Here is a 25,855-nt window from a genome sequence, read left to right on the forward strand (position 1 = left end):
TATATTAATTGTTAGTTGATTAGACTGTAACCAGTTAGATAACAAGGACATTGATGAATTAATAACACTTTGTAAAACATCATAATTTCCCAAATCGGATTTAAAGAGAAGCTGCACATCGTCAGCGAAGACAAAAGGAATGCAGTTAGATGTGGATATTGACGAAAAAAGATCATTTGTAAACATTATAAATAAAAGCGGACCGAGTACTGACCCTTGGGGCACTCCACCCGAAACTGGTAAAAAGTCTGAAGAACGTCCATTACAGGAAACATATTGATACCTATTTTTAAGGTATGAAGCCATCAGGTTACAAGCTGAATTCGTAAATTGAAAATAGTTATGTAGTTTATTCACAAGAATTGTGTGTTCAATCCTGTCAAACGCCTTTTCCATATCAAGGGAAAGGAGTATACAACATCCATGTTGGCTAAGAATACTTCTTATATTGTCAGTTAGACCAATCAGGAGTGAAGTTGTACTTCGGTTTCGCCTGAATCCTAACTGACAATCATGAATTGCAGATGAAAAAGTGAGGTGTTCAATAATCTGAGACTTCATAAGATACTCAACCATTTTTGACAGGATAGGCATCATAGAAATAGGTCTATATGAATCCGAAGAATCATTTTTGCGAATGGGTATGATTTTTCCAACCTTCCATAAAGTGGGATACACAGAGGTCATCAAAATTGTGTTAACTAGATGTAGGATATGAAGTTCCACATAAGGCCAGATTAACTTAATGAATTTTAAAGTCAGACCATCTGAACCAACAGCTTTTGACTTAATAAGAGAAAATGCATTCCGTATATCTATGATATCCACAGAATGAAACGAAAAAGTTCCAACGATATCCGAAATAATAGAGGGACTTGCAACGTTTCTATTTTGGAATGAATGAAAAGACTCATTCAACTCATTAACATCAACGTCAATAATATCTTTTTCCCTACTAACACCATATTCTTTCAGTATACCCCATAATTCCTTCGTTGTTTTACCTTCAAAAAGCCTACCATGAACTTGGGCTTTAATACCTCTTATAATCCGTTTTGCCTTATTTCTGTATCTACAGAAGTATTTCCAATTTTCAGAGCTAGGATATAAGTTGTAGTTATTCCAAGCTAGGTCTCTGAGTGATAAGCAACGCTTAATCTCTGGATCATTAAACCAGGAATCCTTCCGTTCATACGTTATTTTACGTCTGCGTGTTGGAAAAGAAGAGTTAACACTGGAAAAATTGGAATATAGAATGTCCAACTGTAAATCAACATTGTTTGTTAAATACATATTCGAAAAATCACATGCCATTAAGGCTTCTTCAACGTCACTTGGAGCTAATGCGTTGTAGTCTATGTATTCAAAAAATAATGGGTTATTAGTCTTCGAAATATGCAATGACACAAAAATGAAAGAGTGGTGTGAAATTCCTGGGCATTGAAATTGACTGGAATGCTGAAGACTGTCACTAGAAGATAGCAAAAAATAGTCAATAAGAGATGTGGAGTTATGTACAATATCATAGTGAGTGGGGATTGAGTTATGGGCTATAGATAAATTCAAACTTCTGCATATATATGATTGTAAGTGTATACCAACATAGATATGTAAAGATATACATGGGTGAATATTGCGAAAAAAAATTTTAACTCTTGGAAACGGAATAAGTAAACAAAATGTCCTTAAACGACGCTCGAAAATCGAAATAAAATATACATATTTATATGAAACGAGTAAGGGAAGGATCAAAGTCGGGCAGGGCCGACTATATAATACCCCACACCACTGTGAATATGTAAAATATAAATTGGAGCTATATCCATTTCTTAACCGATTTCGATATAATTTGGCACATTTATTTCCAGACCGAATTCAGTCACACATTCCAAATATTATTGAAATCGGACTTATATAGCGTGTTTGGTGCAGCAAATACGCGAAATCGGCCGAAAATATATATGGGAGCTATATGCAAATCTGAACCGATTTCGATATAATTTGGGTCACTTATTTCTAGACCGAACTCAAACATTCTACATTTCATCAAAATCGGACGAATATAGCGTGTGTGGTACAGAAAATACGTGAAATCGGCCGAAAATAAATATGGGAGCTATACCCAAATCTGAACCGATTTCGATATAATTTGGCACACTTATTTGTAGACCGAATTCAGTCACACGTTCAAAATTTCATCAAAATTGGAAGTATATATAGCGTGTTTGGTGCAGCAAATACGTGAAATAGGACGAAAATATATATGGGACCAAAAGCGATAGCGTTCTTCCTAGGGCTAAAAAAAATTGTAGTCCCTTATTTTCAGGTCAATCGGACAAAAAATGCGACCTGTACGTTGCGAACAAAAATGCATGGACAGACGGACGGACATGCATAAATCGACTCAGAAAGTGATTATATGTATATCCCCAAAAGGAACTATGGGTCTATTTTGTTTCCTTTTGTATGTTACATACAAATGCACAAAGACATAATACCCCTTACCACATTGTGGTGTAGGGTATAAAAAGTTGGTCGCAAAATGCAAATTCTCATTACCGTGGCGTGTCCCCAGTCGTTTTGTGCTTAAAAAACACCGATATTCATAAATATTTCGACGAGTTATTCTAGAGGAATGAATGAACAAAGGCTATTTTAATTTCATAAATATATGCTCTGTTCCAGAACCTGCAAGAAGCTACTATTTTTTACTACGATAACAATTTTTCCTTTATGTTATCGAAGAAAATAGTAAAAAATAGTAGATTCTTGCAGTTCTGGAACAGACCGATAATTTTATTTTTTAAATTATGATTTAAGACATTTTAGTCGTGTACCTATTTTTTTCTCATTCCCGTGGGCCAATGTGTTTATTAAGACAAAAATGCTTTAAACCGGGTTTTTGTTTATATGTAATCTGCCAATGTAACGACAATTCCCGTTAGTTTTAAAGATAATCGTCAGAAGTGAAAAATGTGGTCAGTTGTTTGAGAACTGTTGAAGTGTTTTTTGTGCATGTTCCTGAATTTTTTTCACTCCCGTGGGGAGTATTTTTTCTGTTATTTATATTATAATTTTCAAATTTATGGTATGTATGTATTCATTTCTTAAGCCTTCATTGAATTATATTATATTTTATAACAAATTTTGATGATTTCCACATTTAAATCCATGAATAATCACGTTTCCACCATTACCGTGTTCTCATTACCATGGGTATTTTCTAACTACGGTAATGACAAAAAATGCCCCATCGTTAATTATTTCATAAAATTGTCTTATAAAAAAGTATAAGGCAAAAAAAAAAAATTAAAACCATTTTCGCTCTTTGCCGTTTTCAACCCCCAAAATAAGTCTTTTCGCAATATTCGCCCACACACATAAAGCATAGTACACATTGATCAAAAAAAATACAGTCATCGAAATCGTTAATATCAAGTTCTAGCTGAATAATTGTTTTACTTATCTCTAAATAATACTTTACACATTGATTTCAAACATTTTTAGCTGAACAAGAATTGTTATTTGACAGAAAATTGTACTAAAAGAACGTTGACTGAAATTCTCCAATTGTTTCGTTGGTGCTACAGTCCGATATTATTATACCCTACACCACTATGTGGGGAGGGTATTATAAGTTGGTTTTGCCCAAAAAGTTTGTAACGCATCGAAATAATGGTCGTAGACCCATACTTATATATACCAAAATGAATGTCTCGCCGAGCTGAGTCGATCTGGCTATGTGTGTCCGTCCGTCAGTCCGTCCGTCTGTCCATCTAAACCTTGTAATCACGCTACAGGTCGCAATTTTGATCGGATCCTCGCCAAATTTTGGGTGTTGATGAGGGTCCCGGAGGGGAAGAAGCCTATTGATTTTGGTGATGATCGGACAATATTTAGGGGTCGGAAAGGGCAAAAAACTTAAGTGGATAAAAAGACAACGTTTTTTTCCAAAGCGAATATCTCAGCTTCTATATGGGGTATACCAAAAGCAAGACCTGACAATGAAAGTAGAAAATATCACCTTTCTAATGATGTAAAGCTGGTGCTCGTAGGTGATCAAACAACGAAGATATCACAATAGTAGCAAATAAAACCCAAATTTTCATTTTTGCGATTTTAATTATAATGACGAATATCACAGCTTTGGCTGGAAACTTTCCAAAAGCAAAGCCTGACTATGAAAGTAGAAGATCCCGTCTTTACAATGATGCAAACTAGGTCGGCGTAGGTAACCGAATAACGGAGATATCGCAATAGGCGGTAATACATCCCATTTTTCTATTTTTTTGGAAATCACGCTACAGGTCGCAATTTTGATCGGATCGTCACGAAAATTTGAGGGTTAATGGGGGTCTCACAGATGAAGAAGCCTATTGATTTTGGTGATGGTCGGATAATATTTAGGGGTCGGAATGGGCAAACACTTATTTGGAGAAAAGTCAACATTTTATTTCAAAGCCAATATCTCTGTTTCTTTAAGAGGTATATCAAAAGCAAAACCTGGCAAGGGAAGTAGAAAATGTCACCTTTACAACGATGTAAAGTAGGTTGTCGTAGGTGGTCAAATAGCAGAGATATGGCAATAGTCGATAATGCATCCCATTTTCCGATTTTTTTGTTATCACGCTACAGGTCGCAATTTTGATCGGATCGTCACGAAATTTTAGGGGTTAATGAGGGTCCCACAGAGGAAGAAGCCTACTGATTTTAATGATGGTCGGATAATATTCAGGGGTCGGAATGGGCAAAAACTTATTTGGAGAAAGGTCAACGTTTTATTTCAAAGCCAATATCTCTGTTTCTTTAAGAGGCATATCAAAAGCAAAACCTGACAAGGAAAGTAGAAAATATCACCTTTACAACGATGTAAATAAGATTGTCGTAGGTGGTCAAATAGCAGAGATATGGCAATAGTCGATAATGCATCCCATTTTCCGATTTTTTTGTAATCACGCTACAGGTCGCAATTTTTATCGGATCGTCACGAATTTTTTGGGAGTTGATGCGGGTCCCACAGAGGAAGAAGCCTATTGATTTTGGTGATAGTCGGATAATATTTAGGGGTTGGAATGGGGAAAAACTCATTTGGAGACAAATTCAAAGTTTTATTCTTTGTGAATATATTGGCTTCTAGTAGGGGTATTCCAACGACAAAGCCTGTCAATGGAATAAGAAAATATTACCTTTACATTGGTGTAAAGCAGGTTGGCGAAGGTGGTCAAACAAGGGAGATACCACAATAGTCGGTAATGCATCTAATTCTTCCAGTTTTTGCAATGAAGCTACAGGTCGTAATTTTGATCGGATGGTCACAAAATTTTGGTTGCTTATGGGGGTCCCAGAGAGAAAGAGGCATATTATTTTTGGTAGTAGTCGGTTTATATTCCCTAAAAGAAATGTTTACCAGTGAAAAGCTTATGTGGTGTAGGGTATCACATGGTCGGCCCCGTTCCGACTATAGCCTTTGCTCACTTGTTTTTTTATTACACTGTGCAACACTGAAAATGCAAACTACTTATAATGGACATTTTCTGCAAGTAAACATGAAGACTACAAAAACGCTAGGTGGGTTTTGCATTGTTAGATCGGGTTTGGATTTTACAGCCTCATCTAAACTAGGCTAAATCGACCCTTTTTTCCATTGTTCGAGGCTATATGTATCTCAATAACTAGTAACAATTTGTGTTCTTTAGCAATATATAGCCTAAAGTAGTTGAACTTATGTGTGGAACAGATGAACTAGGAAAAACAGCGGGTGATCATCTAGCGGGTGAAAATCGATATAATGTCTACATAATTTCTGGAACTCTGGTCAGTAGCAATGTTCACACTGCCTGTTAATTTTTATATTTGAGCTTTCAATGCATTGTTGATATATTTATCGAATTGTATTTGAAAAATATGCTAGAAACAGCTTGATAGAGGCATTTTACACGAATGGAATGTTCTGAAGACTTGTGAATAACATTCCAGTGGCTAATTTTTCCAAAGAAAAGTCAACGAATAATGTAACAGTTTCGGAGATATAGTGCGAAATATACAAAATAATGGAGTTTTCAGATATATCATGCATTTTGAGGCAATAAATGCAGTTTTTCGAGTTGATTATTTATTCATATATTTTCGTCATTCTCTTATCTCCAAGCTTGCTTCGGAGGTTTAAACAATATTCGAATTGGTTTCAGAGATATTACCTCGATTTGCTGTAAAAAGTCAATATTTAGCCATGTGTAGACGAGACCAAAAATCTGAACCCGATCTAAAAACACAAAACCCAAATATGGTTATTGTCGACTAGGTCTGTTTTTTCATAAAATCCTCATTAGAAGTTGTTTGCACATAATTACCTTGAAAATGTTGCACAGTGTTTTATTTTGAGAATTTTATCGCTGAATCGATTCCCAGCCCAGTCAAAACCAAATTTTCAACAGTGGTAAAATACCCCTCAGTGTTATGTTGGCGACATTGCCTGAGTATTTCAGCCATGTAAAACTTCTCTATAAGTGGTGTCTTAGGACAAGCCGTTCGGACTACACCTTTTTCACATGTAATTCGAAATATTCCAATTGTAATTCGTAACATTTCATTTGTAATTCGATTATTCTATTTGTAATTCGTAACATTTTATTTGTAATTCGAGAATTTTATTTGTAATTCGAATTATTCCATTTGTAATTCGAATTATTCCATTTGTAATTCGAATTATTCTATTTGTAGTATTCCCAAATGAATGGAAAAGCCGAAAAGTGAGTGTGATTCTCATTCATTTGGGAATACTAGACACTTAAAGAGTTCGGTTTTTCACTAAAAAGGCATCATTTCAAAAACTGAGAAGCCAATTGATAATTCCCTTCGCCGGGATGAAATCATGATATTGGTAGCGATCAGTAAAATTTTGCAACACTGTCAGTTCGTTAAAAAAAAAAAAAAAAACATTACTCTCTGTAATAGAGGGTAATAAATGAAGTTGAGTTTTTTTTTTTTTTTTTTTTTTTTTTTTTTGTCGAAATCTCCATTTTTGAGCAGCTATTCCTGTACCTTGATCCAAAACATAAACAAAACTCATCACCTTACGAATACATCAGTTAACACAGACGACACTTTATGCATTTGTGAACGACATGTTGAAGTAGATTTTGAATCGTTCGTCTGATTATAGTTCAGTGAACTATTGAACTATAGTGAACTATATCGACTGATCAATTGAACTAGTTCGTTCATGAACTATACAACTCTAGTTCGGACTCGGCGATAAGCAGTAGGTTCCATATACATAATTGTGTTAATATGAATGAATCGATCTGCACTCATTGATATGGGAGAAGTCTCTTTTGTCCCTTCTGGGATTTTTATGGAACAAAAACATTGCGCAACATTTTTAAGGTAATCTTGTGCAATTTCTTCTGATGATTTTTTGTAAGTACAGACTTAAAGTTGCGCTTTGATGCGTCAGATCCAGCTTTTATTTTATTGCCTCATCTAAGCATAGCTAAACATTGACTTTTTATACCAATTCGAATCTCGTATCGACCTCCAAAACAAACTAGAAGATAAGAGCATGAAGAAAATATTTTAAGAAATAATCAGCTCGAAAACTGCATTTATTGACTTCGAATGTATATCATGAAAATTCCATAATTTGTACACATTTCCAGAACTGTTAAATTTTTCGTAGTGTTTTCTTTGAGAAAAATATTCACCGGAATCTTACACACAACTCCTCAGAACATTCCATTGTTTCTATAATATTTTTCAACAAAAGTTTGACAAAATATATCAACAATGTAGTGAAATTCTCAAATACGAGTATAAACTGCTCGTGCTATCAGTGTTTGAAATATGTGTTGTAAAAGATATGATACAAAATACCACAGAAAAAAGGATTCTAGAGTTTCAAAATGGTCTGAAGAATGGCTGAGCACATTTTTGGAAGATTTTTGCAACAGGTTACATGGAAAATGAAATCCTTTATACGCGATTATAATCAGCCTGATAAATTTGAAAGAATTCTTTTGGTAACAAAAATTAATAGAAGTGTTAGTAGATCATGTTTAAACTTTTAGTCCAGGAGCTCAATTCTTGTTCTATGAAAATGTGAAATGAAAACATTTATAAAGGAAAAAAAATAAAATTTGTCATCTGACAAAAACACGAAATTTGTCATACGAAAATGAATAAAAGTAGTGAACTTTTTATTTAAAATCGGTAACGACTCTTTTCTCGTATTTCAACGCCATACGTGATACCGATTTGTCGTATCAAAAAAAAAAAAATAATAATAATAAATGAATAAATGTTATTTATAACCCAAGAAATCCGTCCTGGGAATGATAAATGTGTTTCTTTCGATATTTTATGAATGTAAGATGCTATAAAATAAAAAAAATAGTATTATATAATTTTCATCATATAAAAAATGTAAACTACGACTACGCCTACGACACTTGAACTCATACGACTACGCCAACCGTAATAAGGCTGGATATTTGCGAAAACGCGTGTCATAAATTACAGAATTACGCGAGTAATATGGTTTTTTTACGAAAAATAGAATGGATTCTTAAAGAATCTATTTGAAATAGGTGTATATTGACGTATTTTTAATGGGCGCTAATGAAACCGGATGCTCATAGAAATCGTATTCATATTGCGCGACTTTTATCCACTTTAAGGTTTTTGGAATTGTGAGATGCAACTGACGGCACACAATGGCCGCTGGGTGAAACATCGAAATATGTATAGATATTGAAAGATATTGATTCGCTGTATCCAAAAACGGATGCGCATCAACTGATTTTAAACAATTCGCGAATTACAGGCTTTTAAATTTTCATATTTTTTGAATGATTGTAATTTCAATATTACTCTTTATTTCCTATCCTTATAATTTATCACAGTAAGCAACTAAGATTTTGCGATAGGATAGTAAACTTCATTTCTTGATGAAGTTTTAGTAGAGTACATTAATTATCGTATGGGATTTTAGCGAAATAGTTGGAGAACACCAAATATTTTTTTCTAATTTTTTGAATCAAATCAAAAAATATATTTACAAAAATATTGTCTAACAATAAGTTTTTGTCTTTTGTTGTTGTTATAATATGCAATTTACGTACCCAATTTATTTATTTATTTTTTGTCTACACAACCAGATGGTAATCTTATAGTTACAGTGTAGATTTATAAGAAATCTTTATAAATTTGGTTTCATATTTTTCTATGCATTATCTAGATTCCGCAGATATTTTTCAATTTATTTTCTAAGGCTTTGTACGGACTCTGGGACAGGATAAATTGGATTTACTTATATATTTTTTTTTATTATTTGTTGATTTTCCGCGAAAATAATAATAAATTTAGTAAATATATAAACATCTACTAATAGATATGGAATGCTGTTAACGATTTATGCATAAATTTTTCATAACAACAAATAAGAGATTTTTAAATATTTTTTCTTTTGTGTGAGAATAAAACCAGCAATAACTTTTGCACGCATTGGGCAATTTTGTGAACGCGAACAGATTTGAAACCAGAATTTTTTCCTTAAGCTCTGTACCAAAAAATGTAGATGTGCACTAAAAAAAATTTTTATTTCAAAATGGAATTGCGAAGGAATTTTGGTTTTTACCATATACATATCGTTCATTTACTCAAAGAGTGACACATCTCAAAAAATACAGTTTCGAGAAAAACGCTTTTTTAATTTGGCAAAAAAAAAATTTACTTTAAACTTAAAAAAAAAATATTGTACAAAAATTGAAAAAACTACTTGGACTGTATTTTGCAAAGAGATAGCAAGATATCAGTACTAAATTTTTGTGCTGGATCAAGCATAATTTGAAGTAAAATATGAATAATGAATAAGCTCAAAAAAACTTTTTTCTTGATTTATGCCAAACTCTTAGTAAATGAACCGTAAGTCTTTAAGTTTTAGGATAGAGTAGAAATTGTAGAAAAAATAGAAATTGCTAATTCAGAAAACACATTTATTGATTTATGTCACTCTTTGAGTAATTGAGCGATATGTATAATTATTAGCGTTTTATTAGTTCTTATTATTATTAATTTTAATATTAATGAAACCGTGGTAGAGATTTTTAAGAAGACAGCACGATACGATTCTCGACATAATCAGACAAATATCCTATCGAAAAATCTTGAAAACTTGATATATGAATTATGTGAAAATTGGATTCGAGATGAATACTCTAACAGGTGTACGCTTAGGGGTAGTTTGCACTATATGTAAATGTCATATGACATGAAATTTTCCATCGTTATATATTCGCTAATATGTGCAATATTGGAGATTTTCCTTACGCCATTTACTCTGTGCATCCACACCAGCACAAATGTAAAAAACTACGTCTCCACATTGCCTCCGTGGGTAGATATGGAATATTTTTATTTTGTGTCATATGACATTTACATATAGTGTAAACTACCCCTTAGCATACAAGGATGAAAGTTGTGGCCGGAAGCTACTATTACAAAATGAACACTCTAAGGCAAACATAATAAAAATTTAAATGTACTCACGTGCTTAAACTCTGAGGATATATATGCTTTTTTAGGTAATGTACTTTTTATTGTTGCTAAAGAGCCAGGCAAAGGAGATAGTCCACCATTCGGCGAATTAATGACTGCTGAGTTTGTTCCAATTTTCGCTTGGCATAAACGAGATTCGTACTCAAGCTCACGAAATGCAGAAGAGTTTAAAACATTTGCGTTTTTGCTTTTGATTTTTCCCGTGGACATGAGTGGAGTCGATGCAGTTTTTTTCATGTACGCCCCTACAGGACTTACGATGTGGGAAAAATGTTGTTTACTACTCAACTCCTTCTGTCGTGGATGAGTTGGCTGAGGAGATTTTCCGAATACATCCAATTTTGGAAAAGGTCTCATATCAAAAGCGAATCGATTAGAAGACTGTTGTACCTTTTTATTCGACGTTTTTATGAATGTTGATGATTTTGGCACTTTCGCTGAAGGAAAGGAAAAGAACTTGTATACATAAGTAAGTCATTATGCAATGCTAAAAACCTACCTTTTGTTTCGGAGTGTGCTGTAATAATACGCTTGTCTTTAACGACTGGCGAATTTGGTTGTGTTTTCGGCAGTTCCGATTCCTTTAGTATTGGTGATTCATTTTTGATTTCTGTTTTTGGTAATGGCATATTTTGCTTTTCAGCCATATATTCCATACCTTTTTTAAGCATATACTCTACTTCTTCCATTGTATCGTTGAACTTAATAGAACGATCCGATAATGATGTACAAAATGAATAGTTTTCTTTATTATCCTGAGATATTTCATTGTAGCTCCCATTGTTGGAGGCAAGCTCGATTTTAATATCATCACATTTTTCGGTCGGTGGTATACTATTTTCTATTTCATCATCAGATAAGATATCTATTACCGAAATTTCTTCTTCGTCTTCATCTGAATTTTCATCTGCTGCCACATTCATTTCACGTTGACCGTCATCTATTATTACAACGTCATCTACAATTTCCTTTTCATGTGACGAGAATTCATGTTGGGGACTCAGCGTCGATTCTAAATCAATTGTTTCAATGGTTGTTGGGATTTCATTCGATTCATATTCCTTCTTCAAGTCACAATCAATTGATGTAAATGTTTGTGTTTCTGTTGGAATGCCATTCGACGCAACTAAGTTGGATGTAGCATTTCTTGTTTTATTGATAGCATGAGTTAAAATATCATCTACATTTATTTCACGTCGTTCATTCGACACATCAGCACGAGAGCTAGCAACAGTTGATTCATGAGCTGTATCATAGGAACTTGAAACATCACTAAGCAGTCCTCCTTTTGTTGTTGCTGTTTGGAAGCTTGTCTGTGAAGAAATGTCAGAATTTCTCGATTCATCGCAAGGTTCTTCGATTATAGTCGAAGGACGCATTAGTCCCACCATTTTAACTGGTGAAGTACGAAAGCCAGCATCGGCGGCAATAGTATTTTCCCACAATCTTGATGGAGCCTCCACATCATCTAGTAAAGTGCAATCGCTCAATTTTGCCAACAATTTATTTTCGTTTTCAAGATCTGAAAAAAGGAGTCGGTTACGTAGTAAAACATGTGTATTTTTTTAAATATTGATGTTTTCTTTGACTTTACCGTTATTTTTTGTTGAAACGGCACAAATAGCTTCTGTGCTTCGCTTTTTAGCTTCCGCTAGTATTTGTTCCTTATGATCACTATGTATGTATTGAAATAATGTGCTATTAGGATCTGAAGCTGTCTTATCACACATTTTCTCTAAAACTTCAAAGCTCTCATCAAATTTACGCAACGGAGAAATACAATTATTTTGATTGGGTTGCTCGTTATGTTGCAAATAACGGAATAATGTGCTGTTAGGATCCGATGCAGTTTTTTCGCACATCCTCTCTAAGGCTTCAAAGCTCTCATCTGAAATGTTTTCCATATTGGGTGTAGATTGGTTCTCTTTTCCCGGTTTGTTTATTCCTTCTGGGGTATTTTCTTCCAATGATTTTATACAATTCTCTAAATGCTTTTGTCTTTTCTTTTCGTTTATTAGATCTTGCAACTCTTTGCTTACATCCAAACTATAACGGGGATTTTCAACTGGTTTTATTGCTTTTTTTGCAGCTGGCTTACTGCGAAAAAATATTTGTTAAATTAATGGTTTAGTTTTTGTAGGACGATTTCAAAAAGCAATAAGAAAAAGGTTTGTAAAACACACAAGTAATAAACAGTAAAATGCAGGCAACCATTTCAACATCCAATCTACATTAAGAACGCAACAGAAACGTAGCAAAAAATTGTTAATAATAATATAATTATAATTTTTTGTTGTTCGATCTCAATCTCAAAAACTTAAAAAAAAGAAACATTTTGTATAATGTCTTCTCCATAATATAAAGGGATGAGTTGCCGGAAGTGCATTTTATCTACACTTTAAGCATTAATCTCCATACTACGCCTTTTAAATCGTTTTAAGTAGTCAACCGAAACACCTATTGTGAAAGCAAAATCATCCAACAATCGCAAATCCTTGTCAAAATCAGGAGAAAGTAAAGCATAAACAAAGAGCATAGACACGTGGAGTTACTGAGTATCATGTAAAATATGGCCAAAACTTAATTTGAGGTCAAATTAAGTTAATATTCTAAAGTTCTAAAGAACTTGAAAGCAAAGTAGGTATGTGCACAAAAATGAAAAAGTAAAAAATGGAAGAAACAAATTATACGTATCAAAAATACGCCAACTAACCGATAATGGTTTTTGTTGTCGTCAAGAAAACTTATGATTCAAATTGAAGCATCTGTTGTGGTTCTAAATTGTTCTATGATATTGTTATTTGGTAGATTTTTATTTTTTATATTCTATTTATCTGTAATCTGCATTTTAACTTTTGTAGAAACAGATATCAAGATATCATTAGGGTTACTATGGAAACAAAGATCGCTCCGTGCCACGATAACCTTAACCCATCACTATAAAATTTAATATATAAATAAGGTTTTTGGATCAAAGCGAACAAATCTAGGGGGCAAGCGCCTGGTTATTCAAATTACTACCAAACATGGAGCAAGTTGAATGTAGTGGCCGGATTTGAAACTTTTTCCACAGAAAGTTTTCAAAAATTGCCAGCCTTTGGCCGGGATTTAAGACATTCTCCTGTGGACAGATGCTAAACAGGTCTAACGCGATCAAAATTTTTTCAAAATTATTTTTTTTTTCAGAAATTTTGAAGTCTATATCTCGGGAAATACGGACTACCCGAACATGATATATTTTGGCGTAATCAGCATTCCAAGATCTACCTATGGACAAAATTTGGCATAAGACGGGAATACAAGCGCACACCCGATTTTTACAACAGGTAGGTCTCGTTGTCCTGAACACTAAAAGTCCATACTTCCCGAGATATAAGCCTTTAAAGTTCCAAAAATATGTAGCCGAAAGCCGGCTAATTAGGGAAAAATTAATAATATAAAATAAAATTTTGTTTCCGTTCCCTAGATATGCACTTGTCCATAGGAGAAAGTTTTAAGTCCCCGGCCGAAGGCCGGCTATTTAGAAAAAATTGTAATTTAAAATAAAATTTTGTGCCCGTTCCCGAGACTTGCACCTGTCCATAGGAGAAAGTCTTAAATCCCCGGCCCAAGGCCGGCTATTGCAAAAGAAAATTATAATTTAAAAGAAAATTTAGAACTTTAATGGCCTATATCTCGGGAAGTATGGACTTCACAGAGCATGTATATATATTTTGTGTTCAGTACAACGAGACCTAACAGTGTTTTCCGTCTTGTTCTCAAAATTTTCTGAGTCCAGCCTCTACATTCATCTTATGCCCTTCACAGTTCTGTAAGTACTCGTGATATTTTAGCGTTTTGTACTGTCGTCCAAGGTATAGGCATATAAAGCAGATTTAAAGGTCTAGGTACATAAGCTACCTCGCCTGCTTGCTTCTGATATAATTGTTCCACACACATCCCATACGGGACAAGGAAGACTTCTCTCATATCAATGAGTGCACCCCGATTCATATTAGCTCAATGATAAGGGACCTAATGTTTATCGCCAAGTCCGAACGGCGCACAGTGCGAAATATGGGAAGTTTAGTGGAACTTTAGAGAATTTTGAAGTACATAAAATTAATTAAATTTTTATTGAATTCGTTAGCTAAGTACTCCACTGCAAATGATCCATACTCAGTTTGGCGTTTTACTCCGCGAAACGACTTAAAAATGCACGTAAAGTTGCACTTTTGTTTCATATTTTTTTTTCTAAAGCGGGCCATAGACTATCAAATTCGATGAACTCCTTCTGTACGTGTGTGCTTGATAAGTGTGTAGCAAAGCATTCAATCAGCCTTCAATCTGCAACCGAAATCTTCAAATTGTCCTCTAAAAAACGAATGAACTTAATTTTTTTATTTCTTTCCAAACACAATGTTTTCTTTTTTCAAAATTTCTTTTTGACAATTTTGAAAATAAACCCTATTCATCGGATTGATTGGGTTTCATTTTGAAAATCAAAACTATTTTGATTTTCCTCAATCCGTAAAATACACACATACATTCTCATATTTTGAAAAATGTACACATACTACTACAAATGGTGACATCAAAATTTGATAGTGTATGGGGCGCTTAAGAAATATAATTTGTATTCATTAAAAAATAGCGTGGTGCGGACAAATGGTAAGTCAGTATGCCATGATTTATTTTTCTTAATATTTTACAAAACAATTATGATATTTTACTTTTTAAAAAAATGTAAAAAAAACTCTTATAGTTTTCATGCAATTTTTTTTTTTATTATTATTAACGTCAATACAAAGGAAGCCTTATAGGCCTATTATACATGTATTGCTAGATAAAATTCTATGCAAAAAGACTATTTTATAATTACATATTATACTTAAACAAATATAATTCAATTAAATAATTAAGATAATTGAGTGGCTCCCCAGCCATATGAATATTGAACAAGAGAGAAATTAAAAGTTATAAGGACCCTATAGCAAACAGCCTTTAGTTTAATTTTACTTAACCATTGTAGTGAGATTTTAATCTTTTTTTAAATGCGTGATAGGAGTAGGAAAAAAGTTTAAGGTTGTTAGGAAAATAGTTCCAAACACGGTAGACTCTAACAAAATAAGATTGTTCATAAATTGACGTGTGAACCAATGGAATATCAATTTGTATATTCCGCGTAGAATGAATGAAAGAAAACGAATTTGCTAAGATTTCTGGTTTTTGGGATTTCATAATTTTATAAAAATGTAAAATAACCCTTTGGTTGAGATAATCCCTAAAACTACAGCCCAGAAACGAATGTGTATATTCTATTACCCTCACATGATCATGTAGATGCAATAAATATACATATCTAATGATTTTCCTAAAAGTTCTTTCAATTATGTCAATATTGTAAGACCATGTTCCTGAATAAATCTCAATGCCATAGTCAAAGTCATTAACAACGAAAAGGCCAATCGAGTTCTCACAAATCTGGGAGTATACGCTCTGAGACTATAGAGTCTTCTCAGTGTAATGCAAATTTTGTTGGAGAGTGTGTTTATATGATTGGTAAAGGTAAGGTTATCATCCAGAATTACTCCGAGACATTTTAATGAATTCACAAAATCAAGTTGAATGCCATTTATAAAAAGTGTAGGATAATGTATTTGATGATGTCGAGAATGAAAAAATATCGCTTTCGCTTTTAATGGGTTAATATCCAGTTTGTTTTGAATCATTAAATTGGATATATTAGAGAGATGTGAGTTAATGTTGTAATCATACACTTTTAAGATCAAGGTGATGGAGTTGTGCCGAGGATCTGAATGGCCGACAAGTGTCTAAAGAAGTCTGGTCGCTAGCAACTCCCCCTCGACGCCAGGGCACGGGTCGGGGGTACTTATAATTAGCCTAGTCTGCGCAAGCCGTCACTGCGTACGATGGTCCATCCCCTTACGGCACACTCGTGGGAACAATCTATGGAAAAAAATACTAAAAAAACAAACAAAAACCAAACCAAAACTACCCCTCGGATGCAGTGTGGCAACTCTTCCGAGGATGAACTTTTAGCCTCCAGCCAGGAGCTGGCAGCTAGCCAACCAAGTGTAGTCAGCACTGCAAACAGCTCTGACTCACTTCAGCAACATAAAACAAACACACAAACTCTGACCGTCACTGAAGATGGTCAGTCTAACAAAAAGAAAAAAAGCCCGTCCGACGTTCGTAAGGCCCTGTACCAGAAGGCAAAGTATATTCTCAGCAAAATTGCTAAGAATGCTGCAGAAGGTACAGTCCATGAACGGGATGAAGAAGACAAAATTACCTACACCAAAATCGTAGAGGAATACGAAAAAGCTAAAGCCTCTAAAAATGATCAACCAACATCCTCCAAGCGTGAACGCTCTCGCACAGAGGACAACAAGCCCGCAAAGAGGAAAAAGTTAAAGCATAACACCACTGCCTCTTCAACAATAAAACGCCCATTCAACGAAGTCGTTAAGGATAACCTGATGGTTGCCGTGGCCAACGACAAGAATGACAAGCTGTCCCCTATCACCACAGCGGAATGGGGCATGGTAGAAACAAAGTTGTCAGAACAAGTTATGGAACATGTTTTCGCAAACGACGATTCTCCTGTGCCCCATTTCGACTCTAGCGAGGTACACCGTGGTTATAGGGTAATCAAATGCATGGACGAGTTCTCAAAAGGATTCTTGGAGAAATGTATCGCAAAGATCAGCGATGCCTGGGAAGACATCAGCCTGCGGCTGATACCAGCCCAAGATATCCCTATGAGACCTCGAGCCAGAGTTTGGTTGCCCAAGATAGACTGCGACGGCCCCAAATTACTGCAAGGTCTGGCGAAAATGAACAAAGACGTTCCAATGGATGAATGGTCTGTAATCGCCATAGAACCACCCAATAATAATAGCATGAGCTTGGTTCTCTCGATAACAGAGGCCGGAGTAGAGGCACTGGAGAGACTAGGCAACAAACTGTTCTTTGGCGTAAGGGAGGCCAAAGTTAAGATATTACGCCCACTTGGCCCGAACGGAGAAGACGATGGTGTTGACGTCGACGATGCCGAAAAGCTGCTCGATAATATGCAGCTAGAGGGGCCATCCACATCATCCCCTCATTAAACTATGCTTAAGGTCGTTCAGATCAATCTGAAGCACTCTAGGGTAGCTTCAGATAACCTGAGGATCCTTCTGGTGGAGAAGGATCTAGACATAGGCATTATACAAGAACCATACGTCTTCGAGAATGAAGTAAAGGGACTTGATAGCAGAGAATACAATACATTATACATGAAGGATAAAGGTAAGCCAAGATCATGTCTAATTGTTAAAAAAAAACATAAATGCATTTCTGTGTCCTCAGTATAGTACAGCGGACTTCACCGTGGCAAGAGTGGAACTGAAAAATGGTAAACAGTTCTTTATCGCATCCTCTTATATGGCCCACTCAAGGGAAGCACCACCAAGCGAGGTCTGGGACACCTTGGGGGCCATACACCCACACAACACCATTATCATTGGCTGCGACGCAAATGCAAGACATACCCTGTGGGGTAGCTCTGAAATCAACGACAGAGGTGAGTCAGTTTTAGATTTCATTAATACTAACAATCTCACTATATGCAATAGAGGTACTAACCCAACCTTTGTATTTCCAAGCTCGGATAACTTTAGGGGTTGGCAAGATGTCATTGATCTAACCTTAGTATCCGATAAACGACATATTGAAATTGCTAATTGGATGGTATCTGATAAGAATTCTTTCTCAGATCACAATTGGATACTATTTAATATATCTGAAAAAGAAACGCCAACAAATTGCTTTCGCAACCCCAAAAGAACAAACTGGGAGAAATTTAATAGGGTTTTAAAAGATAAACTCCCCAGCTCTCCTCAAAAAGGCGACACTACAACATGTATTGACAAAGCTGTATCTATTCTGGAGAAATCACTAGACACAGCCTTTAAAGTATCCTGTCCAATGACACGATCGAAAAAACACTATCCACCATGGTGGACATCCGAACTCTCTAAACTGCGTAAAGAGTCACGGAAAGCTTTCAATGCCAGCTACCAAAGCGGATCCTGGCAGTCATACAAGGATAAGCTAAAGGAATACAAAAAAGCCATAGCCAAAGCAAAAAAGCAATCATGGGTTGATTTTTGCGGATCGTTAGAAAATACCAAAGATACAGCCAGACTAAGCAAAGTTATGGCAAAAGGTCATTCGAATCCTACCTATATAAAGAGAAACAACGGCACCTGGTCCGAAAACTCAGCCGAATCTCTTGAAATCCTTCTTACCACACACTTCCCCGGCTGCTCGGACAGTACCGAAGAAATGCGACCCATTACAGCTGTAGATAAAAACAACAGTGAAGTTGATAAGATAATAAGTCCGAGTAAAGTCACGTGGGCTATAAACAGCTTCTCCCCCTACAAATCTCCAGGACCAGATGGAATCATACCAAAAATGCTACAATGTGCAGAGGAAATAATAAATCCTTGGCTAGTATACATCTATAGTAGATGTATCTCCCTTAACTACGTTGCAACGAGTTGGAGACAGGTAAAGGTTGTCTTCATACCCAAAGCAGGAAAACGTAGTCACGAAAATGCTAAAGACTTCAGACCAATAAGCCTTTCATCATTTCTACTTAAGACGCTCGAAAGACTCATCGACGTGTATATTCGAGAAAAGATGGAAAACTCAAACATCATATCTTCTAGCCAACATGCCTATATTAAAGGGCGCTCGACGGATACAGCCCTACACGAAGTCGTTAGGACTATAGAGAAGTCCTTAGAGCACAAACAATTTACTCTAGCTGCTTTCCTGGACATAGAAGGTGCCTTTAACAACGTCAGTACATCAGCTATAAAACAAGCACTAGATAACTTCGGCGTGGAATCACTCATCAGTAGTTGGATTACCACCATGCTGCAAAGCAGAGTTATTAATGCCACACTGGGAAACAGTACACTGTCAAAGCACGTGAACAGAGGAACTCCACAGGGAGGAGTTATCTCGCCATTACTTTGGCTCCTTGTCATCAACGAAATTCTCAATAAACTTGACCACATGGGGATTAAGGTGGTTGCCTATGCGGACGATGTGGTAATACTCGTCTCTGGTTTGTTTCCGACCGTAATAAGTGACATTATGAGCGGAGCCCTGAGATCGCTAGATACTTGGGCCACAAGATGTGGTCTGGGAGTGAATCCAGGGAAAACTGAGATGGTGCTATTCACTACAAAGACCAAATATGCAATACCTAATCTCCCAAGACTGCGAGGTCAAGAAATACCCCTATCAGATCATGCCAAGTACCTAGGAATCATCCTAGATTCTAAGCTGTCATGGAAACGTAACGTGGAACACCGTGCTCACAAAGCAACTGTTGCATATTACGCATGTCGCAAATTGTATGGAAGCCGATGGGGCCTCAAACCTAAAATGGTGTTATGGATGTACACCAGCATAATCAGACCAATTCTCACCTATGGAGCACTAGTGTGGTGGCCAGCAGTGGACAAGAAAATAACACAGAAAAAACTATACAGCATACAAAGATCTGCATGCATCGGGGCAACAGGGGCGATGCGAACGTGTCCGGCCGAAGCCCTCAATATAATGATGCACATTTTGCCAATTGATTTACACATCAAAGCAACAGCAACATGTAATGCAGTAAGACTCCGAGCTCTAGGTATGTGGAGAGACAGAACTTACGGACATGCGTGCATGCTTCAACAACTTCCGAAAGAAATAACAACCTCTGCTGATTACTGCGTACCTACATTGGATTTTGATCAGCCTTATGCAATCAAATTTCCAAGCAGAAGAGAATGGAGTAATGGATCACCATTGATAGCATATGACACTAAGGTATACACGGACGGCTCCAAGATGAAATGTGGAGTCGGATCCGGTGTGTTCTCGGACGAAGCAAACATACACACATCTACAAAGCTACCTGAGTACTGTAGTGTCTTTCAAGCGGAGATACTGGCAATAAAGGAGGCCTGTACTGAACTTTTACAGCATCACACAGCAAACTCAATAGGAATCTTCGTCGACAGTCAAGCGGCGCTCCTTGCACTAAAATCCAACGCTGTCACATCAAAGCTAGTGAAAGATTGTAAAGAAGAACTTGCCAGACTAGGGCGTCTGTCAAGAGTAGTTCTCACCTGGATCCCGGGCCACAAGGGACTTGTTGGGAATGAAAAAGCAGACGAGTTAGCTAGAGCAGGATCCGCCTCTAACGAACTCCCAAAGGCATCAGTCGCAATTCCAATGGGAGTAGTTAAAGGGGATATCTTCAAACACTATCTATCACTGGCTGAAAGTAGATGGGACAAAACGGCAACATGCAAGATATCAAAATTAACGTGGCCTCAATACAACGCCAAACGAACTAAGTTCCTAATCAATCAAACGCGACGGAACCTTGCAAGACTTATTGCAGTGTTAACCGGTCACTGGGCAATTGGTAACCATGCAAAACGTTTAAATCTACCGCACAATGACCACTGCCGTAGCTGCGGGAATGAAGAAGAGGAGGAAACTGTTGAGCACCTCCTCTGTTCCTGCCCTGCTCAAATGCAACGACGATTCAAAGCTCTAAGACAACCGTTCCTTCGTGATATCACAGAGATAACAGAAGTAGGTCTGGGAGACCTTCTGCGATTCCTCAACTCATCAGGCTGGATTTAACTGTCAACATGCAACAACGAAATAGCAATCTCTGAACGAGTGGTGTGGTTTTTCAAAACGGTATCTCTAACATACTAATTGAGGCTATAAAGTATGGCCACCACGTAAACCAACCAACCAACCTAATGTTGTAATCGGAAGATTCAGAATTGAATAATATAAAAATGTCATCTGCGAAGACAAAAGGCTGGCAAAAATGGGTTTTTAGGCACGTTATTACATCATTGATATATGAGAGGAATAAAATGGGTCCCAAAACTGAACCTTGTGGCACACCCGAGGACACATAACCAACACTCGAGCAGAAACCGTTAGCAGATACATATTGATATCGATCAAACAGATAGGAAGAAACTAATTTGCACGCTGTTTTAGAGTAGTTAAATTTATCACGAAGCTTAGTTATAAGAATGTGGTGGCTTATGCCATCAAAAGCTTTCGTTAGATCTAATGACACCATTATGGATTTAACATTATTGTTTAACTGCTTTCTAATAGAGTCCGTCAGTGCAATTAAAGCCGATGTAGTATTATGATTGTAACGAAAGGCAAATTGATGTGGGCTAAAAAGAGAATATCGTTGGTAGTGTTCCAAAATCTGAACTTTCATAATATTTTCAATAATTTTAGACATTGAAGGGAGTATTGTAATTGGTCTAAGGTTGTCAATATCATGCTTACCATCTTTGGGAATAGGAACAATGCGACCCAATTTCCAATCTGACGGGTATTTTGAACTGGTAAGTATTGTATTTATTAAATGCAATAAATACGGAGAAATTATTGGAAATAGAATTTTAATGAATTTTATAGGAAATGAATCGTGTCCAACAGAATTTGATTTTATGGTATTAGTAGCCAGAAGTAGGTCGGCATGTGAAATGGTATGAAACGAGAAAGAATTATTATTATCAGTACACATTTCAAAGTCAAATGAAAAACCATCATTGGTATTCATATAGCTTAAGAATTTATGAGCAATAGTTTCAACATCAGCCTCATCAAGTTTAATTTCTTCATTTCCGATACAGCCCAGCGAACGAACCTTTTTCCACATGTGAGAGTTGTTAACGTTTGAAAATTGCTTACAGCCATATTCATAACGAACTTTCCTGATAATACCCTTCGCTTTATTTCTTAAGCGGCAATATTCTCGCCAGTTCTCAGCAGATGGAGCATTGAGATGGTGAGCATAAGCTCTATCTCTTGCTTTCCTAGCATCAGCTATTTTTCTAGAATTAATCCAAGAAGTATTATTAAAGCTTGATTTAATTCTTTTAGTAGGAACACAGTCATGAATGAAGCTCAGAGCCCGATTTAATACAGATAATTGTATATCAACATCATTTGTATGATAAATAGAAATTAGATCAAGATCGTTAATGTGATCAGAAAAATCTTCAAATCGTAGACAATTGTAGTCTTTAAACTCAATCCATTCATGATGTAAGAGCGGCGAGAATTGAACAGACATGAAAATGAAACTATGATGGGAAGAGAAAAAAGGAAATTGTATTTGATTTTTGTGAGCAACGCAATTCGGATCACTAACCAAGAAATAGTCCAATAATGAAGTACTGTTATTATGAATATGAAAATGAGTTGGTAGACAGTTATGTATTGGATGAAGCCCACATCTAGACGCAAGAGATCGGAAAACACATGATTTGTTGGCATCAAAAAGATCGTAGTTAAAGTCTCCCATAACAATAATATTAGAAAATCGATCAAAAATGTAGGCATGTAGGTCCTCAAAATCTTCAACTGATCCAGTAGGTAAGTAAACAACACCTACTAATATAGAGGAATTTTTGCCAAAAACTTCAATGAACAATGATTCACATTTACCGTATTTTACACTACGGAAAATAACTTTAAATTGTAAATTATTTGAAATATATAGACATACACCTCCAGCTCTATGAGGAACACCATTTTGATTACTACTTGTGTTGTAGGGACGATCATTAATAGGAAAGAAGTGTTTTTTGAGGTTTTCAAAATTATTTCGTGTTAAGATATATATGATCTGAAAGTTTGGGGTCTCCTCTGTTCACAAAGCCATAAAACAGCCGCGGTAACGTGCGGTCTTCGGAGAAATTCAAGTTTTTTTAAAATGACTTCGGAAATTTCATTTAATTGCATTTTCCAAAGTGAAAGGTAAATGCGGAAATGAACGCCATTGTTGACTGTGTTTTGAAGAAATGGATTCACTAATTCTAACAAATGATGATTTCTGTTAAATTAAAATTCCTCCCGCAATTGTTCATAGTTTTGACCTGTAAATGTTGGTGATTTATATATGAGGCGTTCAGAGCACACTTCGACTAACTCCATAAAACAAAAAGTTGAGAAAATCAATGATGAAGTGCATATTGTTTTTTAAAATTCCCCTAATAATATGGATTCAAATATATAATGTAGAATGCATAATAGCAGGTATAGCTTTTATCTAACGGTATATAAAATAAAATAAAAACAATAGTCAACAAACAATCGTTAGTAATGTTGTGGTAATGGTGGAGTTAATCGAAGTGTGCACTGAAAAAAGTAATAAAGTTAGGTCTAGAATTTTTTTATTAACGAAAAACTTAGTTTTATACACATATATTACAGGTTTTACATAAAAATTAATTTTGGCAGTTCGGTTATAAAACAATATTTGTAATTAATTCATGTTAGCTTTATGTTAGCGTCATTCTTCATGGCTAGGTTTACGACGTTTCCGACGTATGTAATATACGTCAAAAATGTATGTTATATACGTCATCATTTTCTAAAGGCAATCTATGGTTTCAACAAACAACATTGCATGTAAAAATGTACAAGTTGCGAGCAGAGCTACATTTGAATGTGGAGTTAATCGAAGTGTGCACTGAAAAAAATTGCATATTATTCAGTGGTCAATAAAAACTTGTTATTTAAAGGTGCTCATCTTTATTATTCAGGAAAGATATTACAATCATAAATAGATATGGCGTTATCAAAGGCTTTGACACTAAAATCTCAAATTTTTCAAAAAGTGGAGTTAGTCGAAGTGTGCACTGAGCGGCTCATATAGTGCAACATTTTTGGATGCTGTGGTACAAGTACCAATATACGTTAAAAATTGTAATGTAGATCTAACCTGAACTTGATCTGAGAGACATTATTAATAAAATTAATGGTACAGACCTGCTTAATAGACCAATAAACATTATAGCTACAAATGAAAACAAAAAATATTAACATTTTACTCCTTAGTGGATGTGTAGGGTTGTGGGGGGCTTCATCCACAAGTGGACCTGTGTTGACAGATTTTTGTGAGGAGGATGTTTATTCGCTAATATCTTGAAATTTACATTTACATCAAAATCGGTTGCAATTTTTGTCTTTAACATTTAAATTATCTAACATGAAGGAACCCGTCACATGGGGGCTATACCAAAAACGCGTATCTAAGATGCTAATATTTCGCACAGTGGTTTTCTATCTACGAAGAACATAAAATGCCAAAATACATCCAAATACATTGGACAATGTGTTTGTAACATTTAAAATAGGTCCCATCTACCGGTACCGTTCAAAGGGGGCTATACCTAAACGCGAACCTATATTGAAAATATTTTGTACATAAGTTTTTTTCTATCCGCTGAAAACTGAATATACCAATTTACTGCAAAATCGATTGAAAAATTAATGTAAAACGTAAAAACGTCAGCCGGCGTTGCATGAAAGCTACGGGAAACCGCGGGCCTATGTGGCCCAATTTGAGCCCCACACTATCCACTAATATAAGAAACATTTTTGCAAAATTTTAGGAATCTACGCCCTTCCCTTTAAAAGTTATTAGTAAAGTTCCGCTAAAGTGCTCATATTTCGCACTGTGCGGCGTGTCTTAGGACACCACTTTGTAGAGAAGTTTTACATGGCTGAAATACTCAGGAAATGTCGCCAACATTACTGAGGGGTATTTTGCCACCGTTGAAAATTTTGATGTTGACTGGCCGGGGAATCGAACCCATGACCTTCAGCGTGCAAGGCGGGTGTGCATACCATTGCACCACGGTCGCAAGAAAGAAAAGGGCAACCCAGTTCAAAACTTGCTCGGCCTTCTTTATTATTTTATTTTTATTATGTCAGAAATGAAGCAGGAAAGCAAGGCACCCCATAGATTAAAGTTTTAAAAACCTGACCGAAGGACTGTCAGAACAAATTGAGTTTTCTCCCACTTAGCGCCGAGATTTGTTTGCGAGAAAACTTAAAATTTTTGGGACTTTTTAAGAATTTCTTAAAAAATAATTTTTTTCTCTAAAACAAATAGTTTTCCTGCATTCGGGCCTTTTTTTAAAAGTGACGAAAACTTTGAAGGGTAATATATTTGTATTCATACATGACAATCCCTTGGTTTTTGATTGAGAAAATGCTCTTTCTACATTCCCAACAAATCCCTGAAGTTATGTGAATGTAACAACTTTGATAAAAATTTTATGGCATGTTTAAATTTTTCATCAAATGTCGAAAATTATAAAAAAGTCGTTTTTTGAATTGCCTGCGTTTTACACCAAATGCGTAGGACAAATGAAACTTTATAGGCGTGGAATGACAGATA

General features: G+C 35.6%; 2 protein-coding genes across 4 annotated transcripts in view; one reads left to right on the top strand and one right to left on the bottom strand.

Annotated features, from left to right (window-relative positions):
* sip2 (septin interacting protein 2) overlaps positions 1-25,855 on the bottom strand; it is a 37,810-nt gene that overhangs the window by 1,648 nt on the left and 10,307 nt on the right. For both annotated transcript variants that reach the window (XM_073968498.1, XM_073968497.1), the window contains exons 2-4: positions 12,149-12,651; positions 11,054-12,076; positions 10,546-10,991 (exon numbers count right to left, since the gene is read on the bottom strand). In XM_073968498.1, the coding sequence (XP_073824599.1) occupies positions 10,546-10,991; positions 11,054-12,076; positions 12,149-12,458 (1,779 nt within the window). In that variant the 5' untranslated portion in view covers positions 12,459-12,651. The remainder of the gene's footprint in view (positions 1-10,545; positions 10,992-11,053; positions 12,077-12,148; positions 12,652-25,855) is intronic.
* On the top strand, positions 16,331-18,216 carry LOC141392968 (uncharacterized). 2 transcript variants are annotated; one of them, XM_073965934.1, is made up of 2 exons: positions 16,331-17,850; positions 17,911-18,216. In XM_073965934.1, exon 1 carries the CDS (start codon positions 16,467-16,469, stop codon positions 17,667-17,669), a length of 1,203 nt encoding a protein of 400 aa, XP_073822035.1. In that variant the 5' UTR covers positions 16,331-16,466; the 3' UTR covers positions 17,670-17,850; positions 17,911-18,216. The 2 variants fall into 2 exon arrangements, with proteins under 2 accessions (XP_073822035.1, XP_073822036.1); XM_073965935.1 differs by having other exon boundaries at positions 17,916-18,216.

Source organism: Musca autumnalis, unplaced genomic scaffold (assembly GCF_047663935.1).
Source record: "Musca autumnalis isolate F117 unplaced genomic scaffold, ASM4766393v1 scaffold_2, whole genome shotgun sequence".
In the NCBI taxonomy this organism is placed as follows: domain Eukaryota; kingdom Metazoa; phylum Arthropoda; class Insecta; order Diptera; family Muscidae; genus Musca; species Musca autumnalis.

Bases quoted from the DNA above. Each gene is read 5' to 3' on its own strand.
- LOC141392968 (XM_073965934.1), top strand. From the start codon at position 16,467: ATGGTCCATCCCCTTACGGCACACTCGTGGGAACAATCTATGGAAAAA.